Source organism: Balaenoptera acutorostrata, chromosome 2 (genome assembly GCF_949987535.1).
Source record: "Balaenoptera acutorostrata chromosome 2, mBalAcu1.1, whole genome shotgun sequence".
Lineage (NCBI taxonomy): Eukaryota > Metazoa > Chordata > Mammalia > Artiodactyla > Balaenopteridae > Balaenoptera > Balaenoptera acutorostrata.
In genome coordinates, this window is record NC_080065.1 from 102,413,360 (window position 1) to 102,437,932 (window position 24,573).

The following is a 24,573-nucleotide window of genomic DNA, read 5'->3' on the forward strand; positions in this document are numbered from 1 at the left end:
TAAATTATTGTATAAATTACCTTCGTTATCATATTATTTAGTTATGTTGGCTTTTATAAACTTTATGATGCAATTAGTGCATTAGTGTAGTTACCACATACTTAACTTTCAGTAGATTATAAACTCTGAGGATAGGCACCATTCTTATACATCTGTAGATTTCTGTAGATTTCCTTGCAAATAGTAAATGTGCAATTAATGTTTGTATCTATATAATTGGATATAGGGAGATGTTATGTGGTAAGTGTGGTCAGTTGTTAAACATATAAATTACATATATGCTATAATTAGTGACTGAACACATATTAGTTGTGTATGTAATTTTTGACCTCTTTCAATAAATAGTTTTTATTTCTTTTTTTGGTAGACCATGACACACTATGTTTTATAAAAATTCACGTGTGCTTCTCCAAGAGTTTAATATTGTGCTTGTTCTTTTTTTTTTTATAAATTTATTTATTTTTGGCTGTGTTGGGTCTTCGTTTCTGTGCGAGGGCTTTCTCCAGTTGCGGCGAGCGGGGGCCACTCTTCATCGCGGTGCGCGGGCCTGTCACTGTCACGGCCTCTCGTTGCGGAGCACAGGCTCCAGACGCGCAGGCTCAGTAGCTGTGGCTCACGGGCCCAGTTGCTCCACGGCATGTGGGATCTTCCCGGACCATGGTTCGAACCCGTGTCCCCTGCATTGGCAGGCAGGTTCTCAACCACTGTGCCACCAGGGAAGCCCCTTACTTGTTCTTTATCACCATTCCTGTAAACAAAGACCTTCTTGACGTGGAGAAGATATTTCACATTGTGTATTTAACCTTTCTTTCTTTCTTTCTTTCTTTTTAATTATGGTAAGAACATTTAATATGAACATTTAACAAATTTTTAAGTGTACAATACAGTATTATGCACTGCAGGCACTATGTTGTATGGCAGATAAGATCTGTAGAACTTATTCATCTTGCATTATTGAAACTTTATGCCCACCGATTAGCAACTCCCCATTTTCTCCTCCCCCTAATCTTTGCAACCACCATTCTACTCTCTGATTCTATGAGTTTGACTATTTTAGGTACTTTGATGTAAGTGGAATCATGCAGCATTTGGCCTTCTGTGACTGGGTTACCATATTATCTTCAAAGCTCATCCATGTCATTACATATTGCAAAATTTCCTTCTTTTTTTAAAGGCTGAATAAATACATTGTATTTATGTACCACATTTTCTTTATCCATTTTTATCTGTCAGTTGATATTTAGATTATTTCTACATCTTGGCTATTGTGAATAGTGCTGCATTGAACATTTGGAGTGCTGTTGTCTCTTTGGTTCCTGATTTCAATTCTTTTGAATAAATACCTGGAAGTGGGATTGCTGGATCGTGTGGCACTTCTAGTTGTAATTTTTTGAAGAATGTCCATACTGTTTTCCTGTGTATTTAATCTTAAAAGTGATCTTTAGGTTTTTTTCTTTTCTTTCTTTTTGCTAAAAGTGGTTTGAATCATGGTCTTTTTCTTTCTAAAAAAGGAGAAGCATTGCACAGTTAAAAATTTCATGACATGAACCTGTGTTTAAATATTTTTCTGCTTCATATCTATATATGTATATATATTTTTTCATATCTATATTTAAAAACAAAGAGGCATGTTTTGAAAGTACGTATCTCATGGTGTGTTCAGTAAGATGGGAATATAGTAGTAGGGAATTAGGAAGTTGACTGAAGAAATACACTAATAATATAATTTCATTTCCAACTCATATTTTTAAGGTCTAGAACTGAATTCTTATTTGTTTATTTTTGCATTGCAGTGAATGATCTAGGAGGGGACTTCATGGGAGTTGGTAAAGGCTCCTTAGCTGCTGATAAGGTTGTTGAAGAAATAAGAAGGAAAGGCGGAAGAGCAGTGGCCAACTATGGTACAATATTTGAGAGAACTATACTGCTTGTTTTATATTTCCTCCACTGATGCTGTTTCTCATGTTAATAAGTATTGAGCAAATATCTTGGCATTCCAGTATAATTATGAAATTAGATTTTACCTAAGTCTGCCAAAGATGTTTAGTGACGTATTTTTTAAACTTTTGATGTAGATTATTTCATGAGTCTAACTTTTATTCAGTTGTCTATTTAATATTTTTAATAATGAGCGCATGATATAATCAGTACATTACTGTAGATGTGAATATGAATATGCTCTTTTCTTAAAAGACCTGCCTTAGCTAAAAGGTCTTATGTATTTCTACAGAGTAACATTAAATTCTTCGTTTTAAAATTGCTTTTAAAAAACATTTCTTAAAGTAATATAGTGTAAGAAGTGAAGTGCCCCCTTTCTGCACCCAGCCTTCATATTACATTCTGCACAGGTGATCATTGCTGTATGCAACTTTCTTATCTTTATGAAAACGTAAGAGTCAAAGTTAGGCATTAGAAATAAAGACAGCAAATACAACCTGTATGTTTGATGTATTGATTCTAATAGTATTTGTAAGGAATCCTCTTGAGTAGATTTACTTTAAAAAGCTAGTGCTTACTGACTTTTCTGCAAATTAGATTGTTTTTATGGACCAGGGAGAAAATTAGATTGCCAGTGACTTTATTCTGAAATTTTAGAGGAAAGGAAATAGGATATGATTTGTTTTGAGAGTTCAAGGGAATAATGAGACAGACATTTTAGTATCTTATTTCCACATTGAGAGTCTAGAAAAATGTTTTCAACTTAAAAAAATTTCTGGGGTTTTAAAACCTATTTTGTAAAGATAAAGATTTCAGACTCTCTTCCCTGCCCCTCAGTTTTGATATTCAACCTGTATCAATCAGGATTCAGTCAAGAAAACAGAAGCCCCTCTCGGTTTTCCAAGTGTGAAGGGTTTTATACAAAGAATTAGAGACTTACCATTGGAAGGTCTGGGCAGGTGCATGTCAGGGAAACTGTCGATGACCATCGCAGCTTGTGGCAGGTGGTTTTCAAGAGCTCACCTGGATGTGCTGTCAGTCTCACATCTGCCGCCTGCTCACAAGATTGCCTGCGTTTACAGTCTCTTCCTACTTTTCCTCCCTTTAAGCGAGTATTTCTTTTTGGCAGATCTAACTCAGGAGCTTATGGGTCCCAGGGAAGGGACCTGGCTCCCGCTGTGATTGCAGAGGAAGTAGAAAGAGGCAATGGTGATGTTGAGTTGACAGCTGACCATTTGACACACAGCTCTGGGGATATGAGCCCTTCTCCTGGGCTGATTAGCAGAAAATCACAAATCCGTAATATTTCATTGAGCTTTTCTTTTTGTAGTTAGTATTACAAAAACAGTAGGTTTGTTTTCCAAATGTAGTGATACAGAATTGAACATGTTTTTTCAAATTAAACACGCTTCTCCTTCCCTCCCTCTGAAAGTCTCATTTGCATCCTTAAGGGGAAGTGCTTATGTGGCTATTTAAAATTCAACAGAAATGAAATAAAATAGATTATTCCATTTGTCGTACTAGCCACACTTCAGGAGCCACATGTGGTTTGTGGTTACCATGTTAGTGCAGAAATAGAGCATTTCCATCCTCACAGAAAGTTCTGTTGGACCATGGTGTCTTGGATATTATTTGTCAAATACTTCTCATTTACCCCCTCTCTCTTTTTTTTTTTTTTTGGTAGGTTAAAGGATTGCCTTAGGGACTAAATTTCTTTTGTAACATGTATCATTTATATTTTAGTTTGTTACGTGCCTGCAATATAAATGTATTTTCCTTGGAAATGAGTTCTGTTGAATGAATAGTATCTGTCATGTGCTCTGAGCCACAGAATTTAGAAGTCCTTTGTAAGGGATATTACTGAAGTTTTGTCCTAATTTCCCTTTCCCTCAGATTCAGTGGACGCAGGAGAGAAGGTTGTGAAGACAGCACTGGATGCTTTTGGAAGAATAGGTAATGTTTCTTTGCATTTATGGTACTAACAGAGCAGCTTCTACCTTTCTAATGAAATATTTTTTATTTCACTTTTGTTTATTAAAAACTCTTTTTTGGTAATCAAATTTTTAGATTTGTTTTAAATTTTAATTTTTTTACATACCCTAATCTTATTCCACAAAGGGCTTGAGGTGACAGTTTTTATGCATGTATGTGTTGAGTTTGTTTTATATTTTTTTGTACTTTAAGAGCCTTTAAAAAAACTTGTAAGTATTCTCTAAGTTTCCTTTTTATAATAATTTAATCATACCCCAAATATATTTAGAAAATAAAAAATAAAGCAGTATTTTGGCAATAGAGGACCCAGTGGAATATTTTAGATAATTATAATGATTCAGATGAAAATGATTCAGTATCTTGCAAATTAATTAAGATGAATTATATAAAATAAAAATCTTCATTTTTAAGAAGCATTTCAAGCATTTCAAATATATTGTTTAATTTTCCTGACTTAGTCCCATACATTGTTAGTAAAAGGTTATTGAATTACTAGAGGGAAACTACTGCAGATAAGCCCAACGTGTTTATAATCTGAAAAATGTTAATTTTTGTAGTTTGAATGTGTTTCCCCCCCCTTTTTTTGGTCTAGCATATATATTTTTCTAGCTATATTTGGTTGAGCTTGTGAGAGACATGTTCACATAGTGTCTGACACAGGGATAGAGACCACAAAGTTCTGAAGTCATAAGGTGAAAATAGCCACAAGATGGTGGTTGAACCTTAAGAAACAATCCCTTTTATTTTATAGTGAGAATGCAATTATGTATGAAGACAGGCCATCAGTTTCTAACTCTAATGGTTTCCTTTCTGGGCTTTTGACTTTTGAGTGGCAAGGAAAAATCTTTTAAACTTTTAACTTTCCCAGTGAATTTTGAAGTTAATTGAGGGATGGTTTACGATTACCACTGAATTCTAAGAACCTAAGAGTTGTGTGACTGCTAATTCTGTAAATAAGCTCACAGAAATTTGGCAGGAGGTAGAGGTGGAAACATTTAGGTATGTAGACTTGAGAGGAAAGCACTGATATAATGGGGTACTTATTGTGCTTTTGTGAATCCGATTTTTTTTTACTATAGGTATAAAATTGTGTTCTGCTAGCACTTGTTACCTATTATATCTACTTTTCCATGGGCAGGGGGGAGGCAGGGAACGCTTTTGAAAGAAATGTGTTGTAAGCAAAGGCAAATTAATATGCTTGCTTTTATATTTGTGACTTGAATATTTTTATATTGTAGATGTTGTGATCAACAATGCTGGGTGAGTATTTCTTTTTAAATTTCCAATAAAGTAATGTACATGCAAACTTTTTTTAAGTGTTGACTTTCTCTTCTCAACATATATAATATCAGTTTTTTAGAATTTTGAGGGACCGTTCCTTTGGTAGAATAAGTGATGAAGACTGGGGTAAGTTATTTTAAATATACGTTCTCTGGAACATACTTATCCATTTAGCCTTCTAATATTTGATACATTTCCACACTTAAGGAAAAACTTGCTTCTACCTATTTTTGCTTCTGCTAATATAACTGATGATGAGTAAGCTTTACAACTGAAAATGAACAGTTGGAAGAAAAGGCTTTTGTGACTTCGTTCGTTTCCCTTTTTCTCTTTGAGAGATTGTCAGCGTTTTCTTGCAGTATTAGTTGTTTCTAACAGCCTTTTGCATGCTTGTCTGGCTGTGTGATTCTTATTTCAAGAGCAAGAGTAGGCTGTGGAAGAGAGTCTGAGGCACTAAAAACGATGGAGATCTGAGAACTGGGTGGGAAAAACCTAGATATAATTTTGAAACTTCTAATAAGTAGGAAAAATTTCCATTAGGAATGTCATGTTGGAAAGATTGAGTTTAGATGATGAACAGTCACAGTTATAAAATTTTTTTATCCTGTTTGCTCTTTTTTGCCCTTACTTTCATTGGCTATCAGAACTAAAACAAGCATTGGTGGCTGCGACGGTGGCAGGCATGGTAACTGAGATGAATTACATCATTGTTTATAGAGTGTGTTTCTGGGAAATATTGCCAGAAGTTCTTTTGGAAGAAGGAAGATATCTTTCTGACTTAGAATTAAGCAAAGACGGCTTTTAGCTTCCAATTCCCTTGTAATAACTGGAGAAAAAAAGGAGCTGAGAAAGATAGAATTTGTTGGCAGAGGGGACTTAAGTCGGTGCTTTGCTTTGAGCTCTGATGGGGCTGGAGTGTGTCCTCTTCTGGTTTCATCAGAGTAAGATTAAATCTGGAATTGTTTGTTTATCTGCATCATCCTCCAAGTTGTCTGTTCATTAGATTGACATTTCAGAAAGCAGGCTTCTCTGTCTCTCTTTTTCCCTCTTTCCCTCCCCCTCTTTCCTACACCTCCACGTCCCGACCCCCAGCTCTCTCTAACTCATTTGCAAATCCTGTTAAAAATAGGGATTTAGGGATATACTGAACATTTTATAAACATTTCTTGATGAAGAACTGAGTGGTTTTTGATTATGCTTTAACTAACGTTTGTGTTGAGTCCCAATTATGTATGTAAAATTCTTGGTTATTTGTATTATGAATTTTTATATAAAATAGGCAAAAATTAAAGATGGCATTGCACTTAGATATGCATAGGCATCGTATTTAGGTGGCATTATATTTGTGATAAAGTTAGATATATTAGATAATAATCTAATCATAAATTATCGGCAAAATAGGTATGAATTATTGATTGGTTATGTAACTGGAACTAAAGCAAAAATGATTACTCAGAGTGCAATGTGACAATAGCTGATTTTGAATGCTAGGTATAAAATGAACATCTTTGTATAAGTAAGTCTTTGCTTATGTTGATTCTGAGATAGGTCTGTCTAAATTTGACAATATTCATGATAAAAATGTCTTGTTTTAGATATCATCCAGAGAGTTCATTTGCGGGGCTCATTCCTGGTGACCCGGGCAGCGTGGGATCACATGAAGAAACAGAAATTTGGAAGGTAGAGTTGTATGTGGCTGTCAAGGGGGTTTGGAGATGCCGTGTGTGGGTTCTTATGTCCAGAGGAAAAGAATTGCTTTGACGTTGAAAAATACACCTTCAGATATGCACAGGCTTTTTAAACGTAGTTTTGGAAGATGCCTCCCCGTTACATTGGTGTCAGTCATAGATTAGCGAGGTGGACAACTTAGTATTTCTTTTCACCTCCTACTTTTCATTATTAATGATTCTCCTGCTATTCTCTGATATTTTAGCAGTACAAACATTGAGGATTCAGCAGTACTTTATTCTCTAACCAAAATATCATTTTTTGTGCCCAGTGACCAACTGGGGAGAGATGAGTGGCTGTTTTCTACTGGCTGACACTGGTCAGACATGAGTTAGTCTTTGTAAACTAGGAACGGTAAGACTCTTATAGTTGCGTCTGTGTGACTCAGACGTGGCAGACCTAGTAAGTGGCCCCATGCTCTCTAACATAAAAGTTATTCCTGTTAACTCAGGGTTCACACACATCTACTAGAAGTAAATTGCGTGTGATATCTGTTCTTATTGGAGAGTTCTAGTATATCTTGATACTAGCAGTTTCTGAAAGTCAATGATAGGATTTACTTGTTCTACTAAGTAGAGTAAGTGAGATTAGGTCAGATTATGAGATGGTATTATTTAATATGAGGCATTTAATATTATCCAGAAAGGGAAAGGAGCAAAGTTCTGAGGACTAAAGAATTAGAACTTCATGATCTAATATTTCTTACTAAAATTTTAACTTGTAAATTGGCAGTTTATTTTATGTTTATAAATACTTATTGTTTTCAGTACATAATGAATATACATTCTTACACTTGAATTCATTTGATCCTGACCAGGGATTCTTTCTAAAACAATAAAATCTCACAGTTGAATTTTGAGAGATTACTTTTATTATTTATATTAATTTAGATATATGAATCATGACTTTAAGAACCTAATGGCAGTATACAGAGTTGCTTTTGACAGGTATAATAGTAATGAAAAAAAAAATGCTTAGAGTTGCAACATTATCAAAATATAGAAAAGATGATGTTGAGAGATTGATTTTCCTTTTAGGATCATCATGACTTCATCGGCTTCAGGAATATATGGCAACTTTGGCCAGGCAAATTATTGTGCTGCAAAGCTGGGTCTTCTGGGCCTTTCAAATTGTCTTGCAGTTGAAGGCGAGAAAAGCAACATTCATTGTAACACTATTGCCCCTACTGCTGGATCACGGTTGACCCAGAACATTTTGCCTGATGGTAAGTAGTTTAGTTTTTTTTTAATGCTGTTCCTCACATACCTGTGTGGCGTGAGCTTTGTAAAAGTATTTAATTTTTTGAGTAGCTAAAAAAATTTCCTTACAATTTAAAAAAGCATAATGTGTAGTTTATGTTCATTATAGAAAATTTAGGAAAGCACAAACAAACAAAATGTGACCCATAATTCTACCACACTCAGCTAAACTTTTTCTCTTTGTGTAGGTAGACATACATACATTTTTTCTTTACAGAATGAGGTAATACCATTCTTACTGGTTTATAATAATAATTATTTAAAACAATTAATAGATTGTTTTTTAGGGCAGTTTTAGGTTTATAGAAGAATTGAGCAGGTAGTAAAGAGAGTGCCCATATACTCCTCCTCCCACACAGTTTTACATCAGTGTGCTACATTTATTACAGTTGATGAACCAGTATTGATCAATGTTTATTTATTTATTTATTTATTTATTTGGCTGCATCGGGTCGTTGAGGCATGTGGGATCTTTCGTTGTGGTGCGTGGGCTTTTCTCAAGTTGTGGCACGTGGGTGTTCTCTCTCTAGTTGCGGCGCATGGGCTTCAGGGTGCGTGGGCTCTATATTTTGTGGCACGCTGGCTCTCTTGTTGAGGCACGTGAGCTCGGTAGTTGTGGCACCCGGGCTTAGTTGACCCTCGGCATGTGGGATCGTAGTTCCCTGACCAGGGATCGAACCCGCATCCCTGCATTGGAAGGCAGATTCTTTATCACTGGACCACCAGAGAAGTCCCTGATTGATTATCATTAACTATAGTTAATAGTTTACTTTAGGGCTCACTCTTTAGGTTGTATGATTTTATGCGTTTTCACAAATGCATGATGTTACGTACCCACGATTCTAGATCATACAGAATGGTTTCACTCTAAAAATCCCCTGTGTTCCATCTCTTCATCCTCTCCTCTTTTTCCCAAATGACTGGGAGGATTGAAGCTCATTTCTTTTTATCACTACATAATATTACATGGTATGTAGGTGCCACAATTTGTTTTTTCATTCACCTATCGTGGAACATTTTGATTGTTTCCAGTTTTTGACAGTTGTGAGTGAAGCTGCTATAAACATTCATGTGCAGGTTTTTGTGTGGACGTAAGTTTTCAACTCATTTGGGTAAATATTAAAGAGGATAATTGCTGGATTGTATGGTAAGAGTGTCTTTAGCTTTGTAAAAATTTCCAAACTGTCTTCAAAAATGGCTCTATCGTTTTTCATTCCTACTAGCAGTGAGTGAGAGTTCTTGTTGCTCCACATCTTTGCCAGCATTTATTATTGTTAGTCTTTTGCATTTTAGTTCTTTTAATAGGTGTGTAGGGTATTTCATTGTTTTAATTTGCAGTTCCCTAATGACTTATGATGTTGTGCATTTTTTTCCTGTGCTTATTTGCCATTTATTTGTCTTCCTTGGTGATGTGTCTGTTCTTATTTTTTGCTTATTTTTAAATTGGGTTCTTTGTTTTCTTCTTCTTTTTTGGGGGGGGGTTCTTTGTTTTCTTGTTGTTGAGTTTTAAGAGTTCCATGAATATTTTGGAAACAAGTTCTTTATCAGATATGTGTTTTGCAATATTTTTTCTCAGTCTTTAGCTTGTTTTTTAATTCTCTTTAGTCTCTTTCACTTTTGAAGGATAATTTCACTGGGTACAGAATTCTGGGTTGGTAATTTTTTTCTTTCAACACCTGAAATCTTTCACTCCACTCTTCTTTTGCTTACATGGTTTCTGAAGGAAAGTCTGACATAATTCTTTCCTTGTTTCTTTATGCATAAGGTATTTTTTCCCCTCTGTGTTCCTCCAAGATTTTCTCCTTGTTTTTTCCGCAGTTTGAATATAGTATGCATAATAATAGGTGTAGATATTTGGCAATATTCTACTTGATGTCTTCTGAGCTTCCTGGATCTGCGGTTGGTATCTGTGATTAACTTTGGAAAATTCTCAGCCATCACTGCTTAAAATATTTCTTCTGTTGTTTTCTTTTTTTCTTCTACTTCTGGTATTCCCATTATGTGCCTGTTCTATCTTTTTATTTTAATTAATTAATCGATTAATTTATTTGATTGGGCCGGGTCTTAGTTGCAGCAGGTGGGCCCCTTTAGTTGCAGCTTGCAGGCTCCTTAGTTGTGGCTTGCAAGCTCCTTAGTTGCAGCACGTGGGCTCCTTAGTTGTGGCATGCAAACTCTTAGTTGTGGGATCTAGTTCCCTGGCCAGGGATTGAACCCGGGCCTCCTGCATTGGGAGCGTGGAGTCTTAACCGCTGCGCCACCAGGGAAGTCTCAATGTATCTTTTGTAATTATACTACAGTTCTTGGATATTCTATTCCCTTTTATTTTTTTGTCCTTTTTTCTCTTTGCATTTCATTTCAGTTTGGGAAGTTTCTGTTGACATATATTCAAATCAAGCTTACTGATTTTTCATTTCAAAATGTTATATTGTTTTTGTTTTTTAGCATTTCCTTTTGATTTTTTTAGCATTTCCTTCTGTCTGCTTACAGTAGTCATCTGTTCTTGTAAGTTGTCCACTTTTCTCCATTAGAGCCCTTAGCATGTTAATCACAGTTATTTTAAACTCCTAGTTTGAAAATTCCAAAATCTCTGCTATATTTCAAGCTGGTTCTGAGGCTTGCTTTGTCTCCTCAGCCTGTACTTTTCTTGTCTTTTAGCATGCCTTGAAATTTTTGTTGAAAACTGAACATGATGTATTGGGGTAGTAGAAAGTGTGGTATACAGAGCTTTATTGTGAGGTTTCATGTTTATCTGGCTAGGAGTTAGGTTGCGTTTATTGGTTGCTGTAGCTGTTGGTGTCAGAGGCTACATTTTCCTCTTTGTCGTTGTTTTTGTGTCCCCTGTTGTCTTTGGGTTTCCCTAGGTACTCTTTGTGTTTGCAGCTCTCTCAGTTGTAATCCACTGTTGTTATACTGGAGGCCTGTTGAAGTGGCTGTAAATTATGGCGAGGGGAAGTGTTCTATAATCTTATGATTAAATCCGCAAGTTTTTTAGCAGGTCAAAGTCTCTGGACTCTGAGCTTCAGTAGAGTTTTTTAGCCTTTTTTTTTTTTCTCCCCTTATTTGAGACAGGAAGGCTAGAGGAGTTACACTAGTCTAATTGCTCTTCCCTTAGGTCAAATAAGGCTCTGGTAGCTTCCCTTGAGGATAGGCCTTTGTTAAGGAGAACAGAATGCTCTGGGCATATTTCAAAATGATTTTGTCTTATTGATTTATTTATTTTGTTACCCTCTCCCTTTTTCTCTGTAACATTTCAAAGCAAATCTTAGATGTTGCATTTCACCTAATAAATACTTGGAAATGTGTCTCTAACAGATATGGACATTATAACCACAATGCCAATATCACACCAAATAAAATAATTCATTACCATTGTCTAATACCAAATTTATATGAAAACTTCCTCGTTATCTAAAAAATATCGTTTTAGAGTTAGTTTATTCCACAATGGTCTAAACAAGGTTCACAGTCGTTTTGTTACTGTATCTCTTAAGTTTTATTTAACATATGATAGTTCATTCTCCTTTTTGAAAAAGTGCCAATTATTTGTTGAAGAAACCGCGAGTTCATTTGTCCTGAAGACTATTCCTCATTCTTGATTTGGATTGCCTTTGCACATTTGTGGAAAATCAGTTGACCATGTATGTATGTGTGGGTCTATTTCTGGATTGTTTGTTCTGTTGTATTGATCTCTGGGCCTGTCCTTTTACCAATACCATGATGTTTTGATTACTATATTTTTATAGTAAGTCTTGAAATCAGGTAATGTGAGTCTTCCAACTTTGTTCTTTGAAAACATGAAATATAAAGTTTTAAATTTAAAAATTTAAATGTATGATTGAGAGCCAATGCTTATTTATTTAGTTATATAAGAAATAGAATACTTGACTGGTGGAAAACTGTATGGTTTTTGATACTCCTGGTTTTAACATATATCTAAAAAGAAAATATCTGTAATACTTTAAAAGTAGTTTCTGTGAAACAGTACAAAACAATTGATGAGTGAAATTACTTTAGAATTAGCTGCTTCATGGCATACAAATGCTTATTCACAGTACCATTTTACTTCCCACGTTTGAGCTAACATTCATTTTAGAACTTGGGATTTGTAATACCAAGTATGTACTTGCTAGCTTTTCCTAAGAGCTGTGCCTAACCAGTTTGCTTTAGTGTAGAATAGCTATTTGTACCTGAGATCTAATTTTTTTTTCCTTTTCTTTTGTCAACAGGGCCATTTAAAAAAGTCCCTTATTTTAAAAAAAAACTTTATACTCTCATGTCTTATTGAAGGAATTCTTGTTAAAGAACTGGATTATTTAAGTATAATGCTACATATATATGCACAACAGTGTAGGTTACTGGCAAGAAGTAAAGTATCAAAATGTAATGCATAGTCATGAACTCACTGCTCAACCCAAGAATTGGAACATTACTTGCATCTAACTTTATACCTTCTGTTCTGTTCCTCTGCTTCATGCCAAGAGATAACCACTATTTAGAATTTTATGCTTATCATTTCTGTGCTAGACTCCTACCTTAGTCACTTTTTGCCATTGGCTGTAGACTTTCTTGGGGAAGCAGCAAGTTTCCAAGAAAATATTGAAAACTTGAGCTTTTAAATTTGCTTTCCTTTGGGAATGTAGCTTCCATTAATTTTGACCTCTAGAGATGTTAGGTCACTGTTTAATGTAGTATCTTTTATGCCCACCAAACCCTAGTGAAAGATGTTTGGAGAATAAGATCTACTTTAGACAAATAATTTAAGTTTCTGGACCTGCTTTCTCTTCTGTAAAGGAAGAGAGTTGTTACAGATCATTTTTAAAAGCCCTTCAGATTCTGAATTCCTGTTATTTTAAATTTTGGTATTTATTACTTTTTTATAGTTTAGAAAAAGCCGAAAATTTATTTTGCCTCAGCATTTTTCCTCTTTTCCTCTGAAATATTAACTTACAGGCTGTCAAAGGAATTATTTGTTAAAGAACCAGGTGTTATGGGTAATGTGCGGAGACATTTGCAATTTCATTTCCCCCTTTGAAATATATTTGAAAAATGGAAAGTCATGTATGTGACTTACATGTTTCTTACATGAAATGAAACATAATCTTAGGATGAATACCCATGAACTAACTTCCCAAGCTGTATTAGTTATTTACTGCTGTGTAATAAATTACTTCAAATTTTGTGGATTAAAACAACAAGTATATATTATCTCACAGTTTCTGGGGTCAGGAATACTGTAAAGTGAAAGGTTCTTAGAGCTGCTCTTTAATTTACAGGGACTGTAAATGTCATCTTTGTCACTTTAAAATATAAAACTGTATTTTGTCCCTTCACAGTTAAAATTTACATTTATTTGATTCTTTAAAGATTATAAGATGTATTTACAAATCGTGTCTCCTTTGAGCCTTGCAACAACTTAGTAGAATAGGCAGGTAACGCATTTTAATTACCATCTTACAGATGCAGACACACGTCCAAGAGAGTTGAGCACTGTGCTCAGTGCCCTAAATTGCCTACATGGCAGGGCCAGCAGTAAAATCTAGGTGTTCATGCTCCTTGTGTAGTACCTTTCTGCTCTGTTAAGTTGCTCACAGAAGGTATGCAACAGGAAAATATTTCTTACACTTTGTGACTCATCAGTCACGGTTGCAAGGTCCATTTTACATCATCTTACTGCCATTACAGTTGTCAAGGCTGTTTTGTAGTTTTCTAGCTTCTGGGAGAGCAAAATAGTTTTGGGAATGAATGGTATCTAAGTTCATTATGCTATGTATGCCTTTGCTCACCAGTCTTTGCCAAGGCAGCTTTAACTTGTCTTCTAAACAGTACGTTACCCATCTTGGAAGGGGATATCTGATGCCTTCTGTGTTAGAAACCTGAATGTCTCCATTGGGATGAAAAGATTCTTCTGAAAGCCTTGGATGTTAATACTAATTATTTATGTATATCTAATTTTTTTCTTATTTATTTAAAAAGTCTCTGAACCTATAATTTTATAAGTGAGGAATTTTCAGAAAGTAAAATGATTGATTGAATATGTATATATTCTTATTGATAGTTTTTTTTTTTTTTTTGGCTATTTATTTCAGATCTTCTGGAAGCTCTGAAGCCAGATTACGTGGCACCCCTGGTCCTTTGGCTTTGCCATGAGAGTTGTGAGGAAAATGGTGGCTTGTTTGAGGTATTCTGCACCTTTGCACTTTCTCCCAAAGCAATATTTGTGTAATTAAATATAAAAAATCATTCAAAAATCAGTATTTTCCAGTTGTCCACATTTGTAAAAATCTGCATCAGTTGGTATCACTTGTATATTTTTTAATATTATGTATGTGTTACAGTTAAGGAACAAGTATGACTAATGTCCTTTTTTGAGAAAGTAACAGCAACTTTGTAAATTGTTCTTCCCTAGTTCTTCATTTCTGATATTCTTGTCAAATGAAAATGTGACTGGCTGGTTTGATGTGTTTAGTCAGATACAGAAAGTCTCATTTGGTTAGAGATGCTGAGTAGTAAAGTGAAGGGACAGAGGTGGTGGTTTAAAGTCAGCCAGGCCAGGTTTTGATTTCTTGCTCTGGTAATTGCTGGCTCGCTGGAATATTGTACAGATTAACCTCCCTGAGTTTTAGTTTTCTTGGGGTTTTGTTGTGAGAACTGGAGATCATATTTTTAAACTCTTAGCCTACCTAGCAGTCACCCCTCAATTTTAACTATTATATCAGTATAGCAGGAATTCAGTCTGGGTATGATAGATCAGTAAACACAACTTACTATTTGTATTAACTTTAAAAATAAACTTTGCTATGTTTCCCTATCGCAAAGCTTTACATGTTTGCTATAAAAATAAAAACCACACATAATCCTACCATCCAGTGAGGTTCAGTTTTCACTCTATAATCAAAGTCCCTTTAGATTTCCTTATGCTGTTTTATATATTTTTTGGTCCTCATTTGAGTTTGATCTCTTTTTTCTTTTCTAGCATAAACTGTTATATTTTAGACCACCCCCCTTTATTTGATTCTCTGTGGTAATATAATAATAAACCTGTTGCATGCAGAATACATGACATCCAAAGATATTTCTTGGTAGCAAAATTACCTGGCTCAGTTTGAAGTGAATGATATATTAGCCTGATTTATTTGAATAAAAAGCTGTTTAGTAAATGAAAAACAGTCTACACCTGTCTATGCAGAGATAGGCACCTCTGCTTTCTTTTTTTTTTTTTTTTTAATTCATTTATTTATTCATTCATTTATGGCTGTGTTGGGTCTTCGTTTCTGTGCGAGGGCTTTCTCTAGTTGTGGCAAGTGGGGGCCACTCTTCATCACGGTGCGCGGGCCTCTCACTGTAGCGGCCTCTCTTGTTGCGGAGCACAGGCTCCAGACGCGCAGGCTCAGTAATTGTGGCTCACGGGCGTAGTTGCTCCGCGGCATGTGGGATCTTCCCAGACCAGGCCTCGAACCCGTGTCCCCTGCATTGGCAGGCAGATTCTCAACCACTGCGCCACCAGGGAAGCCCACCTCTGCTTTCTTAATCACAGTCGTTGATTGTGAATTGTGGAAAATTAGAGGTGGAAAGAACTTTACAACTCTAGATTTACAGAAGAGAAATTTAATAATATCAAGCCTTGTGGAGCTCCAAATTTGGTCTGCCTGTCTTTTATCTCATTAAGGAATTAAACAAAAATTCTTTGTCTTTTACATTTATATTTGTTATTAATTCTGTGAACAAAAATAATATATGCTTTTTGTAGAAAACTTCAAATATATAGGGGAGTTTATAGAGGAAAATAAAAATCACCCACATTACCACTATCGAGAGATAACTCCTATTAATATTTTTATGGATATTCTTTTCCAGTCTTTTATTAGATGTGCATTTTACACGAGTAGTCTTTTTATTTTAGGTATACAATTTACACACATACCCAGACATGCACAGATAACTAGGATAATGCTGTAGATGAAGTTTTGTATGTTGTTCTTTTATTTTACTATACTGTGAACAGTTTTAGTAAGGGACATTTGCTGTGTGAGATTGAGTGCAAAATACAGTAAGAGCGGTGTGTAATATCCTGACTTAAACCTTGAATGTAAATTGACACTTTGTTTGCCAAGTTTTGATAGATATCTAGAGTGGCAGATAGAGATTTTTTGGATCGACTGGAGCTGTCGTTTCTAGCACCTGCGAGGAGTTTGCAGCTTGTTGCTTCACTCCCCAAATATGATAAAAGATGATATTTTTCTTGCCTGTTATCAGTACCACTGCCACTTTAACTACTCTGACAGCATCAAGGCCGATTGTCCTGTTAATATACGTAAAGGAATGAGTGATTTTTAAAAAGCCATACCCTTGAGCGTAGAGCCACTGAGAAGTGTGCTGTCTGCTGGTACAGTTTCTTCTGTTATATGCATGTGGAACACTGTAGTTGTGGTGTTTGAAGATATGACAAACAGATTTTCTTACATCAGACATTTTCTTCTGAGGATTTCCTTGAATGGCTTCTAGAAAAAATACCATCTTTCTGTACGGTGATTAATGTATTTGGTCATTTGCCATATTTCTATATAAAGGTGTTTCATTAAAATGAGTATATGTAGTTCATTAAGTCAAATCCTGGCTTTATTTTTCTTTGCTTTTTATTTTTTTTTGATTCATTAAGTCTTTCTAGAAGGACATGTATTTCAAGTGATGTGCTGGGCAAATTTGGTATTTATATTGTTTAACCTTCATGGTTACTTCATGAAGAGTGTATTATTATCCTGATTTTATATAAGGGGAATCTTGAGTTTAGGGAAGTCAAATTATTTGACCAGGAATCAGACAGCTAGTCTGTAGAAGAACTGGTATCGCACCTTGGTTTCTGTGCAAAGTCATGCTTTTCTACTACATGCATTTCTGCTATATTGTGTTGCTTTATTTTTCTACTCTGATAACATGAATAGTGCAAAGTCATGCCGGCCAACGGAGTTTTGTAGAGCTGCATTATTTTCATCCATTGTCATCTAGCATTCGGATACTCGTAAAAAGATAGCTGCCTGTTTTGTTAATTTCATAAAAATTCTATTAGTAATTTCACATTAGATGGTATAACTTCTTCCTCCTCTTTTTGGTAGGTTGGAGCAGGAAGGATTGGAAAATGTAAGTCCCTTTTGGTTTTTGGTTTGCCATACATTATTTCCATATCTTTAAACCTGCATATCCAGGTAGAGCTGGGTAAAGACCTTGTCAAATGCCGAACCATTGGATTTAGTGCACGCATAATCAAACTCAAACATTGTTATAGCAACAGGTCTTCTAAAACATGGAAGTTGTCCTGCAGGCCTGTGGTATTTTCAAGGATCTTTTCAGTTTTTTTCCTATTAGCAGTGCTTATTCAATATTTGTCCTGTCCTATTCAGAACTGGCTGTTTCTTCAGGCAGCACAGTCTCTCTTTATTTTTTTTTTTTTTTTTTTTTTTAAATTTTTATTTATTTATTTATTTATTTATTTTTGGCTGTGTTGGGTCTTCGGTTCGTGCGAGGGCTTTCTCTAGTTGCGGCAAGTGGGGGCCACTCTTCATCGCGGTGCGGGGACCGCTCTTCATCGCGGTGCGCGGGCCTTTCACTATCGCGGCCCCTCCCGTCGCGGGGCACAGGCTCCAGACGCGCAGGCTCAGCAGCTGTGGCTCACGGGCCCAGTTGCTCCGTGGCATGTGGGATCTTCCCAGACCAGGGCTCGAACCCGTGTCTCCTGCATTAGCAGGCAGATTCTCAACCACTGCGCCACCAGGGAAGCCCTCTCTTTATATTGATGTTTGTCTTCCCATGTCTCCGGCACCCCACATGCTTGTTCAGCAGAGTAGTGAGTGGGAGGGAGGGCGTTTTTTGAAGATGGGAAGAGCTCTGTCCTAGGCAAGTTCTCCAATTCTCTCAGTGATTCTTTTCTTCCTTGGAGCATGAGACATCAGAAGGAGACAGTGGGGAATCACACTGGACAGCTTTGTAGAAGAGAAATTGCAGCTGATCTATAGAAATTATTCTCCTTCAGCCCAACAGTAAATTCATCTGGCTTAAGTCCTCTTTTACCCCAGTTCTTAAACCTTGTGAGCTCCAAATTGGATAATTACTTTATGGTGTTTAAAAAAAATTGTGAACATTCCAATATCCCAATTCAAGTTTTCAGTTGGATGCTGGTATCAAAATTAATTGAATTATTTAAAAGGCTGCCATTACTGGATGACATTGTTACAACATATTGTAGAATATTATTAATGACTGTTCTCTAAGTTATGAAGGAACTTATTCAAACATTTTTAAGTGTCTTATGACATCTTTTAAGAAAGGAAGATCAGTTGTTGCAATAAAAGCTGTATATGGGACTTTATCAATAAGAAACCTCTAGAAGCTTCTGTCATTCCCCAGGACAAATCTTCAATTTAGTAATCATCAAAGTCTGACCATTCTGTTTAAATAAGGTTCTGTTTATTCCTCAGGCTTTTTAAAAAAGACACAATGTTAAAAATTATCTTCATGGAACTTACGCAGCAATGATGATTTTTGTGAATCTGGGCAATCTAGTTGACTTCCCATGGACAAGGAGGAAGAGCAAAGGGAGGAAACGGGAGAACTATGTGGGGTTGTCTGATATATTAATTTGATTATCTGGAGTCTTTGGCCTGTTATCACCACTAGTTTTCAGTTTGCTATTCAACAAAGCTCTATTCTGTTCTGTTACCTTAAAGTGTATTATCTAAGTGATCTGTGGTGATGAAGACAGTCTTTTGGTGTGATTATATATAATTTAACTTTCTGATTCAGCATTTCATCCTACCTTTAGTAGTATCTGGCATAGTCAGAGGAGGGAGAGGTTTTCCCTTCAGCTTCAAATATTAGAAAAAGAAATTTGACATCCTAATGGGTTTGTTATTCTTTTAAAAAAAATTTGTAGTAAAAATCTTTAGAAGTTAGAATCTTTTTTCCAAATTCCATTTTTCTTGAAGTTAAAAAAAAAAATTCAGGGGACTCATGAATTCTGCTTTCTGTCTCGCTGTTAAACTGTGTGTTCAGTATCTTAGTTTTGTTTCTATAACCAGTACGATGGGAGCGGACCCTTGGAGCCATTGTAAGACAGAGGACTCAGCCAATGACTCCTGAGGCGGTGAAGGCTAACTGGACGAAGATCTGTGACTTTGATAATGCCACCAAGCCTCAGAGAATTCAAGGTAAAGAGTCCCAAGTCAGTTCAGTCCTGGTTGGGGAATCAGAGGCAACAAAGCATTCTCTTCTCTTATGGAATTGTCTTCTTAATTGTGATAACTTAGATGCTCAAATCATCTAGAGCACATTTTCTGCTCCAGTAGGTATTAGAACTCTCCAATTTAAGGTATGTATGTTACTCCCACTGTCAGTTTTTCAGTTTTCTTATGATCCTGATTTTTTGGTATATGTGTGATGGAGAGGATGGTAGGAGGTGTTTACCCATTTGTGCTCAATGCATCTATTCCCCATCTGGTGGTTGGTTTCAAAGTCTTGCCTTATCTAATCACATGCTCCTTATCTGACCTGATTTTTCCTTATTTCCCCAAAAGTTTATTTAAGTCTTATATTATTTAGGCTTAGGTCTTTTCTCTCTAGTGAATAGATTTTGCTTTGTTTTAGCACTTTGTCTTTGCTACTGTTTCTCTGCCTTTCTAAGATGCCTCTTATTCCTTTTATCACCTCTGCTAATCTCGGTGCTTCTTTAGAAAAACTCAAGCCCCAGATGTTCAACAAAACTCCCCAGATATTCTGGGCTTCAGAAGATCTCTTTCTTAGCTGAACTCTTACAACTTGAGCGTCTAATCATGACTGCTTTCCACTGCTTTTGTTTCATAAGTGTGTGGTTTCTTAGCTGCATAGTAAGTTCCTTTGGAGGCAGAGAATGTATCTTGTATGTCCTTTTATATTTGGTGCTAGTATAGTGCTGAACTCATAGAAAGGATTTAGTAAATGCTTGTTACCTTGAATTATTGAATCATCTATGATATGCCACAGGAAGAGATGGCCAATAAAAGTCACATTATTTTTTCTATTGTAACTCACATATGTATATAGTATATGAAATTTAAAGGACCTTTCTGGGAAGGATCATGAATCAGGATTATTTTATAGAAAAATCTTTTTTTCCCTTCCTAGTATTATATTTAATGTTTGATAGAAGAATATATCTGAAAAATGACTGTTCTTTTTTTTTTTTTAATCCCAATGTTACTTTCCCGTCTGCTGGTACACTCACTGAAATATTCATTGTACTTTTCTCAATCAGAGGATAACATGATTGTTATGTCATTAGCGGTAGCATTTTCTGTATTCTTTTTTTAGATATTTGAGATAAATTTAGTCTCCGAATAGCAGTCACCTATCAATGAAAATTAGGAAAAGGAAAAAGGAAGAAGTATCTTAAAAACTCTTCTCTGAGGTCAGAATTCCATTTTATTGCCTTAAAAGTATTAGACTAATATAAAGAAAAAGCTAACAATGAATTATATAGTTATAAATGAAAAGATACCCCTAGTATTTGAAGTACAGTTAGAAAAAAAATCTTACACTTTCTGTAGAATCACGACTTTCCAAGCACCCATTTCATCATTCTCATTTTACAGATGATGGAACTAAATCCCAGAAAAGCTGAGTAAGTGGCCCAAGCTTTCTCAGTGTTTGAGCCAAGAGTTAACTCTGGTGGTCTGTCTTTGAGTGCAGTACCACCAGCCTGTACCGAGGTTACTTTCAGTTAAATAGCCTCCCATCTAGGCAGCAGCCTAAATGGGGTGGTAAGAGGAGGATTGGTAGGCAAGAAACCTACCTAGTGTCACCAGGAATGGCAGAGAGCCCTGGTCATCTCACATTCTGTAGTTTAGTTATAGTTTTTGTCTGAGTTTAGAAGGAGGTTTGTTAGAAAGCTCCCAGAGCTTTTGGAACCTTATGGCATATGTGGATACTCTGTGAATCTCCTTTATTAACCTTTCAGACCCCAGAATAGCAGCTTCTGAATTCTGTCCATAGTCGCTGGTCATAATGGTGGTTTTCTCTGGAAGAATTTTCAGTAATATTTTCTGAGCAAGTTACCTGTACAGAGACCTGGGGGGTAATCTTGACATTGTTGCATCCTGGAGGAGGGGTGATGGTGGGGAGAGAAGGAAAATTAGTTGTCCCTCCACCAGATGGAAATTGCACATCTGTGGACAAGGATCCGACTTTACAGAGTTGTAAAAATCACTCAAAGACTGCAAAGCTCAGAGCCTCTTTGGAATCATAACGTGGGGAGAGTATGTTGGAAACACCCAGTTATCTTTGGTCTGTTCAGAGTCTCACGATTTTTTCCTGCAATAGCCTGACATCATACAGTCAGTTCATGAATGCCAGCGAAGGTTCTGCAGCAGGCTTGCTGGATGTTATAGGAATGATTGTCTAAAGCATTGTAGCTTTTCTTAGTCACGTCTGTAACAAAAGCTTTTTTTTTTTTTTTTTTTGGAAATAGCTTACATTTATTTGGATTTCACCAGGAGAATATTAGCTCTTTAGGATATTTGAAAGATGATGCTTTTATGATCTTTATGTAATAGGTTTACCAAAGCACTCTGTCTTATTTAAATTCCAGTGATCCTAAAGAGAAAATTCAGTTCGTTCATCCTTATTTATCCTGAAGTTGATGGACTTGAATCATTCATGATTTAAATTTTTTTTCAGTACAAATGAAATATAGTTCAACTATATAGGAAAAATCTGGAAGTTTGTCCTGTGGGTCACTATTTCAATAGCACTGTAAAATAACTGGCTAGATATTTCACATATGCAAATGCTCTTCCCACACCCTAGTGGGACTGATTTTTCTTTTAATTAATTTTTATTGGAGTATAGTTGATTTACAATGTTGTGTTAGTTCCTGCTGTATAGCAAAGTGAATCCATTATACGTATACATATATCCACTGTTTTTTAGATTCTTTTCCCATATAGGTCATTATAGAGTATTGAGTAGAGTTCCCTGTGCTATACAGTAGGTTCTTATTAGTTATCTATTTTATATATAGTAGTGTGTATATGTCAATCGCAGTCTCCCAATTTATCCCTCCCTGTCTCCCTCTCACTTGGTAACCATAAGTTTTCTACATCTATAACTCTGTTTCTGTTATGTAAATAAGTTCATTTGTACCATTTTTTTAGATTCTACATATAAGTGATATCATAGATATTTGTCTTTCTCCTTCTGACTTAACTTCACTCAGTATGACAATCTCTAGGTCCATCCATGTCACTGCAAATGGCATTATTTCATTCTTTTTTTATGGCTGAGTAATATTCTATTGTATATATGTAGCACATCTTTATCCATTCGTCTGTTGATGGAAAAAAGCATTATTATTGTTATTTATTCCTTTTTTTAGAATCAATTGGCGGTATAATTGAAGCTCTAAATAAAATAGATTCAGATGGAGGAGTTTCGGCAAATCATACCAGTAATGTGACATCAACAGCTACATCAGGATTTGTAAGTGGAAGAGAAAGCCTAACGCTTTGCCTTCTCTGGAGACTTTTTTTCTTTTCTTTCCTTTTTTTCTTTTTTCTTTTCTTTTATGCAAAAAATGCTTTTCCAAGCTATTAATTTATTGTTAAATAGGAAAGGTGAGTGACCATAAAATTTTATAGAACATGTACTGAATGTTTATAAAATTTGAATGAACATAAAGCTAAAATATTAAATGTAACTTTTACTTTCTCTTCTTCAGTGTAATAAACAAGTGTTTTTTTTTGTTTTTTGGAGCATTTTTGATAATTGTCCTTCAGTCACTTTCTAACTCTTTAGAAAAGGATATTTAACTTAGTGCCTCTTTTGAGTCATTTCTTTTAAGGAAAAGCATTGATAGGTTGTATTTTGGAACTATTTCAGCATGGCTGCAAGTAAAAAGTCTCCCATTGTGTCAGAAATTCTAAGAGAGCTGTGGTTATAGCTCTTGTGAAGTTTGCTGATTAACTATCTCCAGTACTTCTTTTTTAAAAAAAAATTATAGTGCATAAATAATAAGAAATAAGTCATTTGACACATTCAGTTGTGGTGCTTTGTGACTTAGGGGAGACATAGTGATGAAATAAACAATCTAATTGTAACCCTGAGAATATGATCAGTTTATAAATGTGATTTTACTTTAGAGCAGGGGTTGGCAAACTTTTTTGGTAAAGGGCCAGATGGTAAGTATTTTAGGCTTTATGGACCACGTACTGTTTCTGACACATTATCTTCTTTTTCTTTTTTTAGACCACTCTTAAAAAAATGTAAAAACCATTCTTAATTCTCAGCTGTTGTTTGCTGACTCTTGCTTTAGAATGAAAGTGATCAAAAATTGGACATGATTCTTTTATAACCTAACATATGCTTCACAAATTAGCTAGGCATGTCATTAGCATGTTAATCACAGTTATTTTAAACTCCTAGTTTGAAAATTCCAAAATCTCTGCTATATTTCAAGCTGGTTCTGAGGCTTGCTTTGTCTCCTCAGCCTGTACTTTTCTTGTCTTTTAGCATGCCTTGAAATTTTTGTTGAAAACTGAACATGATGTATTGGGGTAGTAGAAAGTGTGGTATACAGAGCTTTATTGTGAGGTTTCATGTTTATCTGGCTAGGAGTTAGGTTGCGTTCATTGGTTGCTGTAGCTGTTGGTGTCAGAGGCTACATTTTCCTCTTTGTCGTTGTTTTTGTGTCCCCTGTTGTCTTTGGGTTTCCCTAGGTACTCTTTGTGTTTGCAGCTCTCTCAGTTGTAATCCACTGTTGTTATACTGGAGGCCTGTTGAAGTGGCTGTAAATTATGGCGAGGGGAAGTGTTCTATAATCTTATGATTAAATCCGCAAGTTTTTTAGCAGGTCAAAGTCTCTGGACTCTGAGCTTCAGTAGAGTTTTTTAGCCTTTTTTTTTTTTCTCCCCTTATTTGAGACAGGAAGGCTAGAGGGGTTCCACTAGTCTAATTGCTCTTCCCTTAGGTCAAATAAGGCTCTGGTAGCTTCCCTTGAGGATAGGCCTTTGTTAAGGAGAACAGAATGCTCTGGGCATATTTCAAAATGATTTTGTCTTATTGATTTATTTATTTTATTACCCTCTCCCTTTTTCTCTGTAACATTTCAAAGCAAATCTTAGATGTTGCATTTCACCTAATAAATACTTGGAAATGTGTCTCTAACAGATATGGACATTATAACCACAATACCAATATCACACCAAATAAAATAATTCATTAACATTGTCTAATACCAAATTTATATGAAAACTTCCTCGTTATCTAAAAAATATCGTTTTAGAGTTAGTTTATTCCACAATGATCTAAACAAGGTTCACAGTCGTTTTGTTACTGTATCTCTTAAGTTTTATTT

At 35.6% G+C, this 24,573-nt stretch overlaps 1 protein-coding gene across 1 annotated transcript; it reads left to right on the forward strand.

Annotated features, from left to right (window-relative positions):
* The first annotated feature begins 230 nt into the window (after window positions 1-230).
* Window positions 231-24,010, forward strand: LOC130707126 (peroxisomal multifunctional enzyme type 2-like). Its single transcript, XM_057540363.1, has 12 exons — window positions 231-240; window positions 1,767-1,901; window positions 3,832-3,891; window positions 5,169-5,190; window positions 5,291-5,337; window positions 6,807-6,891; window positions 7,977-8,164; window positions 14,285-14,376; window positions 17,309-17,333; window positions 19,268-19,396; window positions 22,597-22,700; window positions 23,936-24,010. Exons 1-12 carry the CDS (start codon window positions 231-233, stop codon window positions 24,008-24,010), a joined length of 972 nt encoding a protein of 323 aa, XP_057396346.1.
* Window positions 24,011-24,573: the final 563 nt, after the last annotated feature.

What these genes read in the sequence shown, in the direction of transcription:
- LOC130707126 (XM_057540363.1), top strand. An exon ending in AAGAGCAGTGGCCAACTATG is followed by an intron (nt 1,902 to 3,831) that starts GTACAATATTTG and finishes CCTTTCCCTCAG; the next exon opens with ATTCAGTGGACGCAGGAGAG. An exon ending in AAAATGGTGGCTTGTTTGAG is followed by an intron (nt 14,377 to 17,308) that starts GTATTCTGCACC and finishes TCTTTTTGGTAG; the next exon opens with GTTGGAGCAGGAAGGATTGG.